Here is an 18238-nt window from a genome sequence, read left to right as displayed (position 1 = left end):
CCCCCAACTCCCCTTCCCGCCCCGCGGGCTTCCCCCCGCTGAGGAGAAAGTTGGCCGGGGAGGTTTGCGCGGAGGGGCCGGCAGGGGGGAAGCGGGGACCAGCCCCCTCGGCGCCGGCTGCGGGGCTCGCCCCGGGGCGGAGGAGAAGCGCCGTGCCCCGCTCGGCGTTTCCCCGCGAAAGGGGCCGTGTGCTCGGCCGCGCCGGGTCTGAGGGGCCGGAGCCGGCAGGGAGAGGTCGGTCCTGCGGCTTCGGAGGGGCTAAGCTGCTGAGCTGCGCCTTTGTCTTGATTGCCTAGCCCCAGCGGCTGGCTGTCCCGAGAGCCGGCTGGTGCGGTGACTCCTCCCGCAGCCGGCTGAGGAGCGGGACCAGCAGCAGGGCCGGCAACACCTCTCTTGTTCGCGATTCGTCGCCTCCAGACCAGAGCCGAGACCCCAACAAGGCCGCAGGGGACCCCACAAGACCCCAGGCCGTGCCACAGCTCCCGCCGCCTTGCAGGAGATGCGGTGTTTCCTACAGCTCTCCTAACAGCTGTAGTCCATCTCTGGACCATAAAGCGATGAACCTGGCTGTTGCCTTCTCCTGAGGGGTCCTCCTTTATAGCGTTGCTGCTGCTCTTCAGAATCACTCTGATGAGCAGGAGAGTACTCCCCGTTAAGCGCTTTGTTACTGCTAAAGAGCGATGGGTTCGTGGCAGCCAAGGGTGGTCGCAAGCCTCGGAGAACTGCAGTGACTTATGTTCGTATTTGGAGCCGTCAGTCTTTTGGAAAGGCTGATTGCAGCAGGCACTGTGTTTGTAAGCAGAAAAGTTTGGAAATTGCTGCCACGGTCTGCTCAGATGGTGAAGTGTGTAAATGCTGTTACAAGGACTTGGTGCAGTATTTCCCCAAGGTACAGCACGCTGCTTTCCTCTCTGCTGTGTACACAGACACTTTAGACTATATGAAGCTATGGGGAGTTCAGCGTGTACGGTGAATCTGGAACTGCCCTCCAATAAATCACAATATTTGCATGCGTCTTTCTCTTTTATATTGATTTAGCTGAAGGGGGATTTTTTCAAAGAAAGATGAGCGGGAGTGAAAAGGAATGGCTGAAGACGAATCACTGCTAGAAAGCTATTAAAGGACGACACAAGCAGTTGGTTATGAGGACTTAATGCTGAGCTCCATCTTCAGATAACTAATTATCTTTCAAAATCTGTCTAAACATTAGTTTTTAAAAGAGGACTTAGGCTCCTAAGCCCCTTGGTTACATTTCTTTGTTCGGTCTGAGATTTCATTTCCGAGTGCTCTGCGCGCTCTCTGCTACAGCAGTTGGCAGATAAGCTTGCTCAAACAAGTATTTTCACCTTTTATTTCTACTATAAACACTTATAGAACAGGAACAAGCACAAACAGATCAACACTGCTCACTAGTTTATTGACTGCCTCAAGAAGCATGTCTTAGCTTCTCAAGGAAGGCTTGTAGTGCAACTACTCTTCGTAGCCAAAGCTTTTGATAACAGTTTGTTGATATGTTAATGTAAAATGTTTAGGCAGTTTTGCTGGTTTTAAGTATGAAATAAATGTATCATTCTGTACTTTATGCAGTGCTGTTACACTCAAGCACAGTACCCTTTGCGGTGCTGTGTCTGGTGTATGCTACACTCTGGTAGTGTATCCTGGTTTTAATATTGCCACGACTTTTCAAAACTAAATTTGCAGGAAGTAATATAAAGTAGTCCAGGGAAGATATTTTAATTAATAAACAATTGTTTACAGCATCAGTGACAAAGAGATCTAGATGTATGTAACAAAACATAAATAATAATTTAAAAATATACCTTCAGCCTTGCTCAAAGTAATAGTGCAAATGTGACTAAATCCAGTTGATCTGAAACATGGTAGTTTGGATTGGCAGAGGAATACATTTTCTGTCCAAGTCTGTGAAGGAAGATGTCAGGCATGTGTTGCAAGGCTCTCCAGAAACTTCTTTTTTTGTGTAATTATCACATACTTGTATGTCAACATAAAATATTACTAAAGAATAAAAGGAGACTGACTGAAAAGAGATGAGCAGTGTTCCTTAAACAAATAGGCAAACTACTTAATAAATGTAGACCTGTTCTGTTTCTTTGGAATGATCCAGAGTTGTTTAGAGTCAGAACAACCTTCCATCTGTGTAATTGTTTTAAAAAATGGTACTCAATAACTGTGTGGAATGGAACATGTGACCCAGTGACCAGCAGATTGAATTCAGTGACCAAGAGTCTTGTACCCTACTTTTGGTAGGCAGTGGTATTTTGTCTGTTAACAGGAGTGTATACAATGAACTGATTTTATGAGAGATTTTAAGTGATGACCATGTAGATGACAGTCACCCTGAAAGGATTTGCTGTGCCAATACGTCGTTCCATAAGAAAACGCAGGTAGAGGCTTCTTTTTGAAGTAAGTCCACAAAAGTTGGGGTTTCTTGTGCTGCTGTACACTTGAAGAAGGGAGGACAAGTTGAAAGACAGTTACTGGCCTGTGCGCGCAAACTAATGGCGTGCAGCTTTGCGGTTCAGATCAAGAACTTGATAAAATGTGAACCAGTATTAATGTTTGCTTTTTCATAGCTGATGAACTTAGACTCTTTCCCCACTTTTTTGTCAAAGAAAATCTAGATATTTTTGGAAGCTGAGCAACATATTGGTGTCAGTTTTAAAACTGTTTGGAGCGAAAGGAAACATGCTGTTCCAGTTTAAACAGTTCTTCGGTTTGGAGTTTAAACCAACTACAATACTTTTCTGTTAAAAGGAGGTCAGATTCAAAACAAAACAGTTCAGAATTAGCTCACGAAAATGTTTACATTGAAATATATCAACTTTAATAGATGATTGATTTATCTTGGATTTTTTTGGCTTATCAAAAGTGTTAAGGTTTCAACTCTTCACCCTGATGTAGGATGGGGAATTTTGCTGGAAATGTCAACGGGTTGGGTTTTTTTGTGTTTGTGCAGAGGCAAAATAATTTCCTGTTCAACCCATTTTAGAAATAAGAAATTAAAGGAAACGCTGTAGGTCACGTTAGAAATCTATAAAAGCTTTTGGCTTCCAGCTACTGCTTTACCTGTTGAACATGCAATCGGCAAACTGCTAATACAAATATAGGGTATTTTATACATAAAGAGGAACAACCGGAACATTATTTTTTCAAAATGCAGTATGAGCAATCTCTTCATCTGAACACTTTGAAACATACTGTCTACTTCAATTGAGAATTCAAAGCTAATTGTTGATATCTCCTAATGGTGTTTCCATGCTAAATGACTTTTGGGAGATGAATGTGATAACACGCCTAAGGACTGCCTTGTGTGGGTATGTCTATTGCCAATAATTATCTCCTATTTATTCTGTCACATATTTACTGTGTGATAGTAAGTGTACTAGATAGGCGTGCTAATTTATGTGACCCACAACCTCTGTACTTGAGAAGTAGATATTACTGAATTATCACTTATTTGTTGCTTATGTCCTCCACTGTAGTAAAACGTGAGTGGTTCCTCTGAGAGGAGAAAAAAGTAATCTCCTAGAGAGTGTTTGCTGTGAAAGTGTTTTGGCCTAACAGCTAAACAACATGAGCTTAGAAAACCAAATTCTGTTCCAGTGTAAAGACACCTTGTCTTTGTGTGGCTCAGACTCTCTGGTTCAGAAATGGCACTATGGCTGCTGTGAGGCTAAAACATTAAGTGCTCTGCAGTACTTGGGTACTGTTGAGATGATGGGTCATAGAAACACCTTAGAGGGCAGACAGACTAAGTGCCTAGGCTTAAGCAACAACCTGTGGGTTTGATGTCGGCTTTTTTTAACAACATAAATAGGAAATGGTAGGAGAAGTGATAGAGCGCTTCAAAAGGGAGACCACAACTTCTAGTCAGTTATGGATGAGATCCAGACTTGTTCCTTTTGATCCTGCTTAGCTGACAGAGCTCAGTTTCCTTGCCTACCCTGTGTCTTGGTATCCTGACGGATTTTTTTTTTTTTTTTTTTCCCGTCCCACATGCAGTGCCGGCTCCTTCTTCATCCAGAGACTCTTGAGTAATTCAACAGGAAGTTGCAGCAATTCTCAAAAGTAAACTATACCTCAGTCTTGTCTTTGAGATAGTCTCATACAAGCAACCCTTTAACCTTTAGCTTTACAGATATTCCTTCACCTTGAGTCACTCTGTGAAATTTTGGTAGATTTGGACTAAAAGTCATGCTGCTCTCTAGAAATGCAGCTTCCTCCTCTGTTGGCTCAAAGTGCCACCAGTCTGCCCACTGCATAATTTCTCCTTTTGCATCATCATGTATCATGCTTAAATTTTTTGCAGTTTAAGATGACTTAGGATAAATGTAGTCATGAAGAAATCTTTCTTTCAAGGAAGATGACAATGTACTTGTAACATGTACAAGTTTATTTTAAAACCCCCAGAACTTATGTGATTTGGCCCTAAATTAATAATAAAACACTGAATTTCAGTTATTCCATTATATTTGCAACTAAATTGGCAGAGGAAGAGTGAAGCGAAAGGTGGTAGCAGGTCATTGCAAAGGAGGGGTTCTGCAGTAGGATGATATGGTCCAGACTGGCTGTTCTTTATATATTAGCTTCCCCTTCTGCCACACTGTGATAAACACAGAATGTTCAGTGTTTGTCATTACTTAAACGTGATACAGATCTCCACATAATCTTTGTTAACTGCATCCAACTTCAGGTAACTGAGTCCCACTTCTATAAATCTCTTCACAATTGTGTCAGGTATCTGTGTTCTTTCTCATGTTAGGTAGGAGATCAAAACAGGTAACATTAATGGTCTCTTCAGACATCAGATCTATGAAGTTATGCTCTCTCAAAGGGTAGCTGTGTTGGTAACATCCTAAACTAAAAAGCAATTAAGTACTCAAGCTCAAATCCTCCAAGATTTTAAGATTCTTGAATTGAGTTGAATGGAAGCTATTGCTAAAGGATTTGGGCCTCAGATTCTCAATGTCAAGGGCAGTATAAATATTTATCAATAGATTTGGAGTATTACCCAGGACCTATTATCATTCATCTGTATGTAAACGGTGTAAGAGACTGTATTTGAATCTGCTTGGGAAAGACGAAGTCTGCATTTGAGAGTTGTGAGCAAAACTTAACACTAGTGAAAGCTGCCAATATCAAGGATTTATGGAGTCCTTCAGTGACAGTGTCAATTAACGAAGCTCAAGAAAATGACATTCATTTCAGTAGAATATGTGAATGTGATTGTTCGTGTTTTTCAAGGAAAGCAGTCATTGCCATTTCCTTCAAACCAGCACACTGACTAGTCAAATGAACAATACAGGTGCAGGAGAATGGGGGCAGCTGAGACAATTGTCACCACCAACATCTGACCAGCATGGTTGAGTCCCTTCTGGAATTCCTGATTGCAATTCTAGAATTGCAGGAAAAAGGATTTTTAGAAAAAGAAATGCCTAGAGGGAAAAGAATCTTTCTTTGCCCAGGTGCACTGTGGCTTTGCAGGAGATGCTTCACAAAGATCTTCTGGACGCAGAAGCCTGCTTGTCCCTCCCTTTGTTGTGTTTCCCTGGGGGTGGGACAGTAAAACTTGAGGATGCTGTGAGATGGGGCAGGTGGTAGTGGGGCAAGGTCCTACCTTGCTTTAATGGACAATTAAAGCCCCACGGGGAGACTGTTTCTCTGTAGCAAAACTCAAGGTCATGTCTGTTCTTCAGCTTTCAACACAACTGTTCCTCCCTGGTCACAGCTCTGATCGTTTTAGCTTAAGTGACATAGCTGGTCAATGTGTCTGGGGCTTAGGAATACTATACAGTTTGCCTCCTGAAAAGAAATAATATCTGAAACAAAACCTGAGTTGCATGAGGAGCTCCTTAAAACGGAGCTTATTTAATTGCTACAGTTAAGAATATAAAGCATTTTGAGATGGGCCTAACCTACCTGGTAGGCAAATTGCTATGCCACTGGAGATATAATCCTTTCCTTTCTACATGTGTAAATTTGTAATGTATTAAAATGAAGAGACTATTACTGTTTAAAATTTAATTTTAAAAAAATTCCTTTGAAAAACCTATTAAATGGGATCTTTGATTTTTCCAGTAAGCTAATGCTCCATTTGTCTCCAGATGATACTGCCATGACTATGATGGGCCATTATCCAGTCACACATTATTTGGCTGAGCTGGAGGAGAGCATAGCGGCAAGCAGCCAGAGGTTTTCCCAGGAACGCGTTCAGGGTTTTGTACAGCCAACAGCCTTGACTCCGTGCTGGGCCCATGTGAGCTGGCACCGTGTCCCTGTGCTAATCTCACAGCAGCACGAGAGGCGAAGTCAACATAAAACTTAGATCATTTACAGTAATGTCACGTGCTGGTGTCATAAAGCTTTGCATTAGAACAGAATAAGAAATGAAGGGGGGGGGAAGAAAAACTATTTCACAGGAGTTGTTTCAAATGTCAAAGTCATTTAGTTTCAGAAGTCATAATTTCTTTTTTCTTTCTGAAACTTTCTGAGAATACATTTGACACTTGTGCAATTAAAAAAAAAATTCTCATTTCTTCCTTTGCTTCCTCTTCTTTTCCCCCCATTTGAATGACTTGTATTCTAGAATCTCCCCCACCTCTTACACCTCTTACTGCAATTTTTTCCCTTTCATTTCCCTTTGTTACTACATACAATTGGAAACATGGAAAAATAAACAGGAAAAAATTTCCATGTTCTGGGTATAATCATTTTATTACAGTAAGGGGAGGTGAGAGCAAGCGAAGTGGAACAAAAAGCAGTAAAAAACTTTATGCTTTTATATTTTGTCTCATTTGAATAAGCAAGGTATACCTTCTGGAGGAAATAGTTTACTACTGGAAGATCTATCAGATGGAAGATTGTGGCCAGTGGTAATTTCCATAGGTGGCAATGTTATTCTGTCTGCTTCTTTTTTCCCTTTTTTCTCCTGCCCCGTTACAGAGTTGGTACATCTTGCTTAAATGTTGGTGACAGGCAAAAGTTCACTTTCCATGTCTCAGCCTCTTTGTGGCAAAGTGGTGGAAGTTCTGGCTCATTTGGGTATTTGAAGGATTGTTGTTGTAAGCATGTTGCAATTGGACCACTGTGGTTTTACAGCAGTCCCTTAGGGGTGGTGCTGCTCCCTTCGTACCAGCACTGGCTGGGCAGATTCAGTTGCAGGGTGTTTGTACAGATCATAGGTAAAGACGATCCTTTTAGAAATAGGGATTTCCTGGGTGTTGAAAAAAATCAAGTTTTAGGCTTTAAGTTCACGTCACTTAGTGTTGGATAGAAGCTGTGCATGCAATTGGTTTGGGGTAGAACAATGTACCAGGACAGTTCTGCCTTTGCTCCGATTTCTATGATTAACGTATTCTTTTTGATAGTCACCCGCTCCCATCTTTTCTTTATCTCTGAAGTTTTTGGCTTAACAACACTGAAGGCCAACCTTCACGTTACAAAGAAGGGAAGAGAAGAGAGAATAGCTGAGAGGATGGGGGGAGGTGTAGGAGCAGACACTTCCCAAAGACGCTGCCTGTAGTGGTGCTTTGCGAGCTCTTTTTCTCTCTGAAACTACTGCCGTGGTTTAGGGCCAGACTGTGGATTTCACTCTTTTGCTGAATAAAAGTGACTGAAATAAGTAGGTCTGCGGACTGAGATGAGTATAGTTTGTGCAAATTAACTTCAAGAGTATAGCTAGAGTGTAATGCTTGTCTGTGTTAGGTGAGCATCGATCAGTTCTGCGAGTGATATACCAGGCTTAATCTTGGCCACTAAAGCTCGTTAACACACAGACTCTGTCCTTGCCCTCTAGCCTGCTGCTGCGTTGGACTTCTTGGTGCTCCCCTAATGAGTGTCCCTGCAGCTGAAGACCGTGACCAACCTTGGGCACTTGAGATGGCATGTCGCTTTTGTATCCTGCCCCACCAAACTCCCACGCTACTGTCATGTTAAAGGCAGCCTTGACCAGATGCTAAAATCTCATTATCGCTGCAGTCAATTTGTTGGTTCCAGCTCCCACTAGGCAGGCGGAGTGTCAGAGCAGCACTGATGACAATTTTTTTGTGACAGTCCCTTTTATTATTATTGTACAGCAGCCCAACTGGATGGGCCAGCTTAAGATGCAGGAGTCAGGGTGGGAAGGGGAGAAAATAAAGCAGGGACTGTCTCATTTGCAGCTGTTTCAGCTGTTCCTACCTCTTCTTAATTGAGATACATTCATTATGATCCTCGAATTAACCTAATTCCTTTCAGTTGAATGGAGATGGGATGGCTTAAATTAAGGATATTCCCCCACACCCATCATCACACTGTGCTGAAACAGGGCAGCCCACTCCTTTATTTGTACTTGCATAAGGCCATAGGAAAGGCCTTTGATGATGCAATTAACAGAACGTTTTCTCTACAACGGTATATACCTTTGATCAATTTTAAAAGACAGTCAGGGCCTTTATTCTGAAGGAATGGTCCTGTTTCCTTTTACTCTCAATCCTGTTTTTGATTCATGAGCATTCGTACCTCTGGGGTTGCACTATGCCTTCCCCTCTGCAAGTCAATAAAAGTCCTTCTGTCCAAGCAAGAAGGCTGGCTGCTACTAAAATAGTTGAAGTAGATGGATATTACTTTTACTTTAGGTGTTTGTTGTCTTAGATACATATAGTTACTGTTGTCAACTTCTACTTTACTCTCTCAAGCTATAGATGCTTTTTTGAAAGCCCCATTTGCTGGGCTCACATGACTGTGGCAGAATATGAACCTACTTTTTTTTCATCCTGCCTCATTTTTGTTCATGACAGCAGAGAAGATCTGAACTTCTAATCTCAAAACTCAAAAACTAAAAGGAGAAGAAAGAGAAACTTACTGTTTTATGTAACACCTGTCACTAAACCTATACCTTGATTTTTGGATGTCTGGTCCACAGTTCTCAAGTTCATTGCGTTGTTAGTACCATTTGTACCATGAAGCTTCAACTCAAGCAAAAACCTGTGACTAGTTACTCCACAACCATAAACTAGGTCATGGGCTATGAACTTGTACCAGGTCTATTTGATCCATTAAAATAAGTCACTAAAGATCCTTCTACTGCTGGAAAAGAAAGTTAAGCGTCCTGCATGGTGTCCTTCACTAATGTAGGTAACTGTTGCAGTGTGCTTTGTGAACAGAAAAACACTATTTCGGGTTATTAACTGTGTAAGTACTATAAATGCTTATGTCCTCCCAACGCCACCTTTTTTCCAAGCAATATTGCTGTGGTGTTGCAGTGGAGACTATCATTATCTCTTGCCCTTAAGAGGGGGGCAGTGGGAAAAGATTGTTCATGTATTCATGTGAAGGAATTGAGTTGTGCAACAGGCACTGTGGATTAACGAAGCATGTCACTCCTTCTGTGCATAAGGGTGAAATTGTTCCTTTGGAAACATAAACGGATGATCTTGCTCTGAAAAGGCTATTTGAAACGGGCAGCCTTCTGGAGTCCTGGAGCAGAGTGCTTGTTTGTGTTAGTAAAATGATTATTAGAGTTTGCCCAAAGAGTTTACCAAGAGGGACCAGGCAGGGGAGATGGACAACAGCTAGAAGTGGGAGGTGAGACATGGAGAGGCTGAGATGAAGCCTGTGCTGTAGCTAAGACTGAGCCCTGGTTGGTTTTGGTGTTGTGGTTCAGAGCCACTGTAGAGCAATCTTTGTTTCTGGGAGGAGGCAGTATGGTAAAGCCAAGAGAAAAACATCCTTTTTTTTTTTTCTTTACTTTTTTTTTGTGCGAGGTTGTGCAAGTGAAACTCACTGGCAGGTTATTTACCAGATCTAGGGGCAAAAAAAGGGCAGGAAGATTCTCCACTCCATTTAAGTTCTCACTAACAATTTCTTCTACAAGAGATACCATTTCCATGTTTATTTACTGCAGGGAAGCATTGTTACTGTCAGCTATTCACTTCCCTATCTTTTACTCTTCAGGTGTACCTTCCCAGTCAGCTTTCCAGTTTGATTTTTAATATTAAATAACGTGCTAACTAGTGATAACTGACACAGAATCAGCGATATGGCATGTATTAACCTTGGGTAGAGTGTGAATGACGTCAACCTGATGGCCTTCACCTTCCCAGCAGATAAAGAATGAATTTGTGTTTCCTGTCCTTTTCCCAATTCTTTTTGCCGTATAGAAACTTAGCGAGAAACATGTATTAATTTTTCCATTCAATGGAGGTAACTGCTTGAGACTACAAAAGATATCGTTAGTCTTCCCTCGGGTTGCTGGCTGTTTGAAGAGCATTACTGCAGTGTCAGCTGTATGCCGGGTAAAGCCAGTGTGAGGCATTTATATTTTAAACTTCTGTAGTGGAGTAGGAGTTGGCTTAGACTTAAACCCAAGGCTAGAATCCCGAGTGGTCTTTCTCAGCAGGCTCTGTTAACATCATCCTTGGGGCTTGGGAAAGGGATAGACAGGAATTTCCCTATTCCTTTTTTTCAGTCTAGCTTTAGGTTTTCTGTTTGTTCCCCCTTTTCTTTGAAAGCTGTAAGGGATGATGTGCAAGAAACCCAAGATACGTTGCATTGAACTTTTGTTTCCTTTAAAGGCATTATCAGTTTTAAGGATGGCCTTTTCAACAGCAGTGTTCTTTTCCAGGGGGGAAGTATAATAGAAAGTACTAAGTATTAGAGCAGATTTAATGTTGCTCAGAGCCTCCCCTGTTGAATACTTTCCCTTAAATTAAGAACATGTATTTAAAGCTGCTCATCTAAATGTAAGTCCTGCTGCACAGATGGCCCTTAATATGAGCGTCGTGTTTATCCAAAGACTGTGACTGGAGTGATGGGTGTGATTGAAAGCTGCTGCAAGGGACAACGTCAATGATATTCTTAACTGATCAACAGAAAGCCCCACTAATTTGTAACTTCTAGACTCCAGGGGACCCCTTGTCTGCTGTGAAGCTGTTACACGCATCTCTAATCTCTTTTCCCATGGATGTTGGCATTGCATTTAAGTATTATTACAGGATTAAGTACATTGTGCACCCAGGGAGTTGGGTACAGTGGGCTGGTATTTCTGCAATGCTGTATCTCACCAGCAGAGCCTCCAACCTGATCCATGATACTGCATCCAAGGAAATGCTGCTGCATACAGGCAGTTGCCACAGAGCACAGTGGGAGTCTGGATTAGGAAGAGGTCACAGGTTACTGCCCTTAAGACTTGCTTGTGGGGAAGCGAGCTGACAGCAATGTTAGCTGTGACGGGCACGCTGGCTGTTACAGTTTTCCTGGGATGAGTTTCTTGGAGAAAGTGGTGTTTCCCACCATGTGCTGCTGAGTATTTCCCCTTGTGAGATGCCTATTGATGGGTCACCCTGGCTGTGGGTCATGGAGCTGCCTGCAGAGTGTTTTCAGTGGGCTTTCACTGAAGGGGACCCTGAGACAGAGCTGTGATGCACAGAGGAAGGTGACTTGTTCTCAGGACAGCATAGAGCTGTGAACCGAGGAATGTGTGTGCTATCCAACATCAGAGTATTAGACCTCTTTCAGTAGCAAGTCCAAAGAAAACCCTCAAACCCAGACAGCCCAAGGTGAGTATTTTCATCCTCAATCAGAACGGGATGTAAGAAATATTTAAACCTGCTCTGCTTACCAGGGCAGGGTTCAGAATATGGAAAGGCAAAGCCAGACTAAAGCAGGAGCCTTAAAGATAGGAGTCAAAGAGCTGGTGTGTCCCTCCAGCCGTTGCTTCTTGTGTTTGTTCTCAAGGGTGGAGTTCTGTAACTTTACTGATCAATTGAAGGGTATTTAGCAATATTTAACTGTGTCGGCTTGGTCTCCATAAATTATATTGAAACTTCATGTCATATTCTGACTCAAAATGAGTTGTTTAGGGCTGGAGTGGATGTTGGAATATATGCTGTCAGTGTGGTGATTTATAAAGCCATAAAGTGGAACTGCCAGCTCTGTGGAAACAGATCCAGCTAGGTAAGAAATGTGGTGAGAAATGCAACTTTCAGATTTCCAGATTTAAAAGTAATAACGATAATTCTTAACAGAGTCCCCGCTACATGGCAGATGGCATGGCAGCATCAGTCCACTATGGTCTGGTCTTAGGGGGAGCAAGTAATTTGCATGGAATTACACTACTTAAATGTTTAAGGTATAGTGTCTTCTAACAGGAGCCCTTCTCATTGTATTCAAGGATGGAAAGAGTCTGCTCTCAGAAAACACCAATTCATCGAAAGGGAAACTTTACAGAAACAGATCTGTTCCAGGAAAGGTTGTTTATCTGGTCCAGGATGGAATTGGGCTTGGGAAAACATTCCCAAGATAGCCAGTAGTCAGGTCTGTCACCTTGGACGTAGGTTTCTCATTCCGCCCACATCCCCGTTTCCCATGTGCCATGGAAGTAGGAGGCTCTTGTTGGTTATCGGGTGGGTGCTGCTTCTTGTACTTTCACGTAATTTTGGAAGGGTTCCACTTTTATTCTCGGGGATAAATCAACCGAATCTCAAAATCTTAGACGTGTTTTTTTAGGACAGAATTTTTGTTTTCTGGCCAGCTGTATTTATGCGTTCAGAAATGCAGATCCTTTGCCTTGTTTAAATAAGAGTTAATGAAAACCTTTAAATGGCTTGGCAGCCATACAGTCTGTGTCTTGGATACAATAGTCAGCTTGTGTTCAGTCCAAAGTTAATGGACATCTGGGGCAGTTTCTAGGTGGCTGTCAGACAGAAAGTAATTTCTGGACATTTTGGTCTTACAGAAAAGGTTTAAATTAAGAGTGCTGCTTTTCCCTACCGTCCCCACCCCCCTGCAATAACTTTTCCCTTAAACAGAATCTTTGTTTTATTCTGTGCCCAGTTATTGCTATTCTTCCTCAGCTTTCCTTTTTCCAGGATTCTTTCCAGCAAGCTAAAGGAGCACAATCGCAAACATGCTCAAGACATTGCTAAACCACATGTAATTTAAAGAGGAAATGAGTATTTTGTTGAATAAATGATAGTAGATAAACTCCTGCTTTGGAACTAAAGAGCTTTTCAGCTCCAGACTTCTAGAGGGCATCTCCTGCCCCAGGCAGGGTAGCTGCTAAGAGAGCTTATCATGTTAGAGATGCTGAAATGTTTTGATGATGAGCCAAAAATGGGTGCTCTTTAAACGTTATCTTCCTTTCTGGTGCCAGAGACCTGCTTGCTGGAGGAAGACACAGAAATAGTTTGAATGTGAGGCTGGGGTTTGGTTTGGTTTTGATCTGGTGTTGGAATTGCAGTGTAATTTCCCCTGTGTTGTTGATTTGTGGCTGAAGTTTTCCCTAGGTCTGGACAAACCTGTTTAGGTAAATGGGAATCTTTTTATTCCCCTGGCCCACGCTGGGTGTTTGCATGCCTCGAAAGGAGCCATTGCTCAGCTGGAGAGGCACTAACTCTGCAGCATTAAAGGGTGCAGTTTAGATGCACAGCTAATGGATTTGTGCCACCCTTCACCACTGCCAGGGCTTTCATTTGTGCTAAAGCTGAAGTAATGAGTGACAAACTTGTCATAGTTCAGCCAAACCATCCTGCAACCTGCCAAGGCTTTGTAGTTTCATTACACTTATGATCCCTTTTGTGGGTATGTGGACTGATGCAGGGGTACACATCCCTTCTGACAGATCATCACTGAGATCAAAAGATTGTAAGCAGATTATGGCTCTTCAGTTCTCCTAAAATCAACCATTGCTTTCAGCATTCAGTCTCTTTTGTATTGGTAAACAAAAGCAGGGCTGAAAATACTTTTGAAGAATTCATATTCAGACTAGTCAAGTCATTAATTTATAACGGGTGGGGAGAAGTGGCTCAGCTTAACTGAAGCATACTTCTACTGAGAGCTCATACCCAAAAATAATTAGGTACAAGTAAATGATTCTAGTGCAGAGATAAGGCATATTTGAACCACAGATATCTTAGTTTTATCATCTGCTTGTTAATGATAGTACGACGGAGTAATTTTACATTTCCTGCAAGTATTTATCTACCACATTTCAGATGACACATCAGATGGCAAAATACAAGTTGTGAATTTCCAGTAGGTTTGATTAAAACCAAGTTCCCCTTAACTGTACTGAAATTTCTATTTTAGTTTGAACTAGTGTGACTGTGCGTTTGCACGTGGTAGATTCAAATCCTTGGGTACAAGTTGCATATGTGAATTGTGGTGTCCAAGGTCACAGATGGAAAGCATTGCTTGCAATGTTTGCAAGAAAACCCATATTCCTACCTGCATGTACAATACATTCCTTTTACCTTTGTTTAGAATAGGGAAGTAATTATAGTTGGAGGCATATGAGTAAGAAGGACAAAATTTTAGTCATAAATGGAGGGGATTTTCCCAGGTCAGCATATGGTTGATCTAAATCTGATAATTTTATTCAGTGCTGGACATTCTTGCTGGACGAGTTCTCAAGTCGAGGATTTTGCCTCAAGAGCTTTATTTAGCAGTTGCACTCCAGGCTGGGAATGCCTGAGAAGTGCCATGGTATCAGCACCTGTAACTAAGCCTTAGCAAAGACAGCAACACAAGGGGTTTGCCTGCTACAAAATGTAAATCCGAATCTGAGATACAGGAGGGCAGAAGTCTGTCTTTCTAGGTTTTGCCCAATATTTAAAACTGTACTTAGTCCTTTTACTACAACAGATTAATCACAAGTAGTTGGGATAGGTATTTTTGGCAAGCTTTTACTAAGGCCATGTGCTAGCTCCAGCAGAATTTGGATACAATTTCTTCAAGCAGATGTTCCAATTGGCAGCACTTCTGCCTCTCTATTAATAAATGTCTCATCTCTTTTCCAGGATTCAAATCTTTCAATACACACTGATAATCCAGACCTGACACCGTGTTTCCAGAATACCATCCTAGCATGGATTCCCAGCATTTATCTATGGAGTGTATTACCCTTTTATCTTCTCTACCTAAAGCACAACAAAAGAGGGTACATTGTGCTTTCCATGTTGAGCAGGTTCAAGACGGTAAGATCTCTTTGCAGTGTTCCATGAGTAATGTGCAATTTTGAGTTTGTTAGCGTTCGTTCAGCATCCAAGCAAGCGCTGCAGTAGGGTTTAAACAAAATCCCCTCTGATTTATGGGGGAACTGGAGAACTTGCTTATAGGAAGCAACAGTGTACGTACAGATTTCTGAGGAAGGCTACCTAAGGACAGCTCATCTGTAAGGAAATCGATCCTGTGAGCCCACCTTTCTGGGTAGAGAGAGGAGTTGATTGCTCTGCAGAAGAGTTCACCCCTTTGTTGAGCCAAAACTATGCTGCTCCACCATTACTTAAGCTTTAAACTGCTGAAAGCTGCAAAACAAAGACCTTAAGGTAGGTCTAGTGAGAATTTAATCTCCGTTGTGAAAGTAAACACAATAAGGTATCTTTTCAAGCCACTCTACCCAACTAATAGTTATGTGATTTCATCTGCATCTTGTGCTTAAGAGATGGCTGGTGTCAGCAGCACCTCTGGTTTATAAATGGCTAGGTCTAAGGAAAGCAAGCAAGTCACTTTCCGTAGGCCACAAGAGAACTGGGGTTATTCCTGGAGAAAAATTCCAGGCTTCCACTTCAGGGCATGTCTGCCTCTAATCTGGATGCTGCCTGTGCTTCCAATCAAAACTGAATAGTATGGGGAAAAAAAACAGGTAAATACATTAGTCTTTCTACTGTTCGTGTTTGCAAATCCCTCAGAAAGCAGTTGAGATGGGATCCTTGGTTTGAGTGCGGTGGGACAGTTCCATTAACCTGACTGCAGCTGGTCAACTCAGCAGTGTTGTTCTGTTTACACAGCTTTGTCTTGCTGGGAATCTGTGAATCGTTTTGCTAGCCCTCTGACTGCCCCTGGAGATGAGTTTACCAAATGCTGTTTCTGTTTGGCTACTTTCAGCTGTTCGGTGTCCTGCTGTGGTGCGTGAGCTGGGCAGATCTCTTCTACTCTTTCCACGAGCTCCTGCAAAACAGGACGCCTCCACCAGTCTATTTTGTAACTCCATTGATCGTTGGCATCACTGTGGTTCGTAACTGTTTCTGTTTATTGTGACCAATAAGAATAACCCTTTCTTAGATGAAGGAGGAAGAGGGTTCCTTTGCATTCATTGCCTCATCCTGTACTCTTTTAGCTGAATTATTAGTACTTGTATTACTGAAGCAAATTTTGCTTACCGAAAAGGCCGCAGTTACAGCTATCTCTCTCATGTAGATTCAGCTAGGTAAATTAAAATCTTTATAATGGAGCGATTGTTCTGCCTCCCACCTTGCTCTCATCTATTTCTCCAAGCTTGTGATCCAGGTGTGGAGAGAATTTGGGTATGACTTTGCCTAAACAGGGAGATATGAGACAGCATGTCTTGTGCATTTTTCAGTACTGTATTGGACTTTGTAAAACTGTGTTTCTTATCTGGTGGTTGTTCCGCTGTTAAACAGAAACCAAATTTACTTTGCCTAGGATGACAAACAGGCTTGTGGCTGTTGTATGAAAAAAGAAGCAGTAAAATTTGCCCATTAAGTTTTTAATTCCCTTGGTTATATTTTTTTAAAAATACCATTCTCTAGACAAGTCATGATTGTCCATCTGGACTGGAGAAATGACAACTCTTACACTTGTTTAAAATATTTGTAGCTAATATTTAATTGTGCCTAGTCCTAGGTATAAAATCTGGTTTAAAAATTAAATTCTGGAGATGAGGCTTTGAAAACAGCAAACCCAAATTATTTCATAAAGTTATTTGCTGCTTTCCTTAGATAGAGGAGGTTTTGCCATTGACTTCTGTGAAGTTATGATGGGGCCTTATTTCAAAGAGGTCCTGTTGTCAACGATGACTGTAATAGCTGCCAACTGAGAGCGTGAATAAGAGGAGCAGTGGGATGGGATTGTGTTCACGTGTTCCTGTATTTACTTTTACAGCTGTTAGCTACACTGCTTATTCAATACGAAAGGCTGAGAGGAGTTCAGTCCTCTGGAGTGCTCATTATCTTCTGGTTTTTGTCTGTGCTCTGTGCCGTGGGGCCTTTCCGGTCTAAGATCGTGACTACAACAGCACAGGTAACATGCCATCCTTGTTAGCACTTGGAGAACAGGAAATGTAGCATTAACATCTCTGTGAAGGGAGTGAATCACCGAGTTTGGAATCAGATCTGAGCCCAGCTTTTGCCAGGGAGAAAGAAAAGTTTGGTTCCGTTGCCTTGACTCAGACTTGTATAACTTGAAGGGAACTGGGATTTCTCACGCAACGTCAGAAAGCATATTTTGCTTAGCCCAAGGCTATACTGGAAACCTGATAGACACGAGAGGGCTGTACCAATACTGTATATATATTAGAACAGACTTTTTTTTTTTTTTTCCCTTTTGCAGCCCCCTTCCCCTGCCATGCTTAAATAGGGATGGGTAGTAATCAGAGATGATGCGTTCTAATATGTGATGTTCCCTTTTTTGCTTAGGCAGCTTGGCCACATGGTACAGCTCTATAGCCTTTCTTTTGTCAGTGCCTGACGTGCTGAGGACAGCATTTTGATTCCAACTGTGGCTTTAAATAGAGAACAGAAAGTTGGAGGGTGGGGAATGAAACCTGGGCTGTTATGATTCCTGTTTGAAAACATAGCAGGTTCTCCCACAGTAAGAAAGTTGTTATGTTTTCCACAGAAACAAATTTCACTAAGTAGGGCACAGCAGATTGCTTCAGTGATTAGATCATCAAAGGCTAGAAGGAAAAGAAGTATTTGAAAAACATTAAGGTGATTGCTTCTCCTCAGTGAAATCAGTGTTGATTCTGTTTGGTGATTTCTTTTTTTTTTTTGTACTTACTTTTTTGTAACTGTCAGCAGCATTATCCTTTTAGCAAGGATCTTGCTATAGCAGGCTGCTGTAAATATTCCAGCAGAGCTTGAATTCAACCTTAAATGGCAGTCTATGCAGAACTTCAGAAAATAGCTGCAATCTTGGTGAGACCCTTTCAAACACCACTTAAAGTCAATTTTCAAACTGTAGTAGTGGTGAATAAATACAAATATTGGACTATCAATGTTTGAATCCTTAATCAACTTAAAATTATGGGTGCAGAGCCTTAGAACGGGTATGGGTAGTTTTTTCCTGTTCTTGCAACTGCCAAGGACCAAATATTCTTTCTCTTGCACTTACGGTTTAAACATTTTAAGTGAACAATGAGAGCATTCACAGCTACATTAGGGTATGAAAGAGCTGCATAAGGGACATACCCTCACAGGAAGAAGTTTTAAATCAACTG

The 18238-nt window shown here is 41.9% G+C and overlaps 1 protein-coding gene across 3 annotated transcripts in view; it reads left to right on the top strand.

Annotated features, from left to right (window-relative positions):
* The window catches only part of ABCC3 (ATP-binding cassette, sub-family C (CFTR/MRP), member 3), a 52483-nt gene that overhangs the window by 106 nt on the left and 34139 nt on the right, over window positions 1-18238 (top strand). For all 3 annotated transcript variants that reach the window (XM_010578705.1, XM_010578706.1, XM_010578707.1), the window contains exons 2-4: window positions 14799-14975; window positions 15886-16011; window positions 16903-17040. In XM_010578705.1, the coding sequence (XP_010577007.1) occupies window positions 14799-14975; window positions 15886-16011; window positions 16903-17040 (441 nt within the window). The remainder of the gene's footprint in view (window positions 1-14798; window positions 14976-15885; window positions 16012-16902; window positions 17041-18238) is intronic.

Source organism: Haliaeetus leucocephalus, unplaced genomic scaffold, assembly GCF_000737465.1.
Source record: "Haliaeetus leucocephalus isolate CR32 unplaced genomic scaffold, Haliaeetus_leucocephalus-4.0 Scaffold646, whole genome shotgun sequence".
Classification (NCBI taxonomy): Eukaryota; Metazoa; Chordata; class Aves; order Accipitriformes; family Accipitridae; genus Haliaeetus; species Haliaeetus leucocephalus.
The sequence above is the reverse complement of the archived record's forward strand: the minus strand, read 5'-3'. Positions and strand labels throughout refer to the sequence as shown.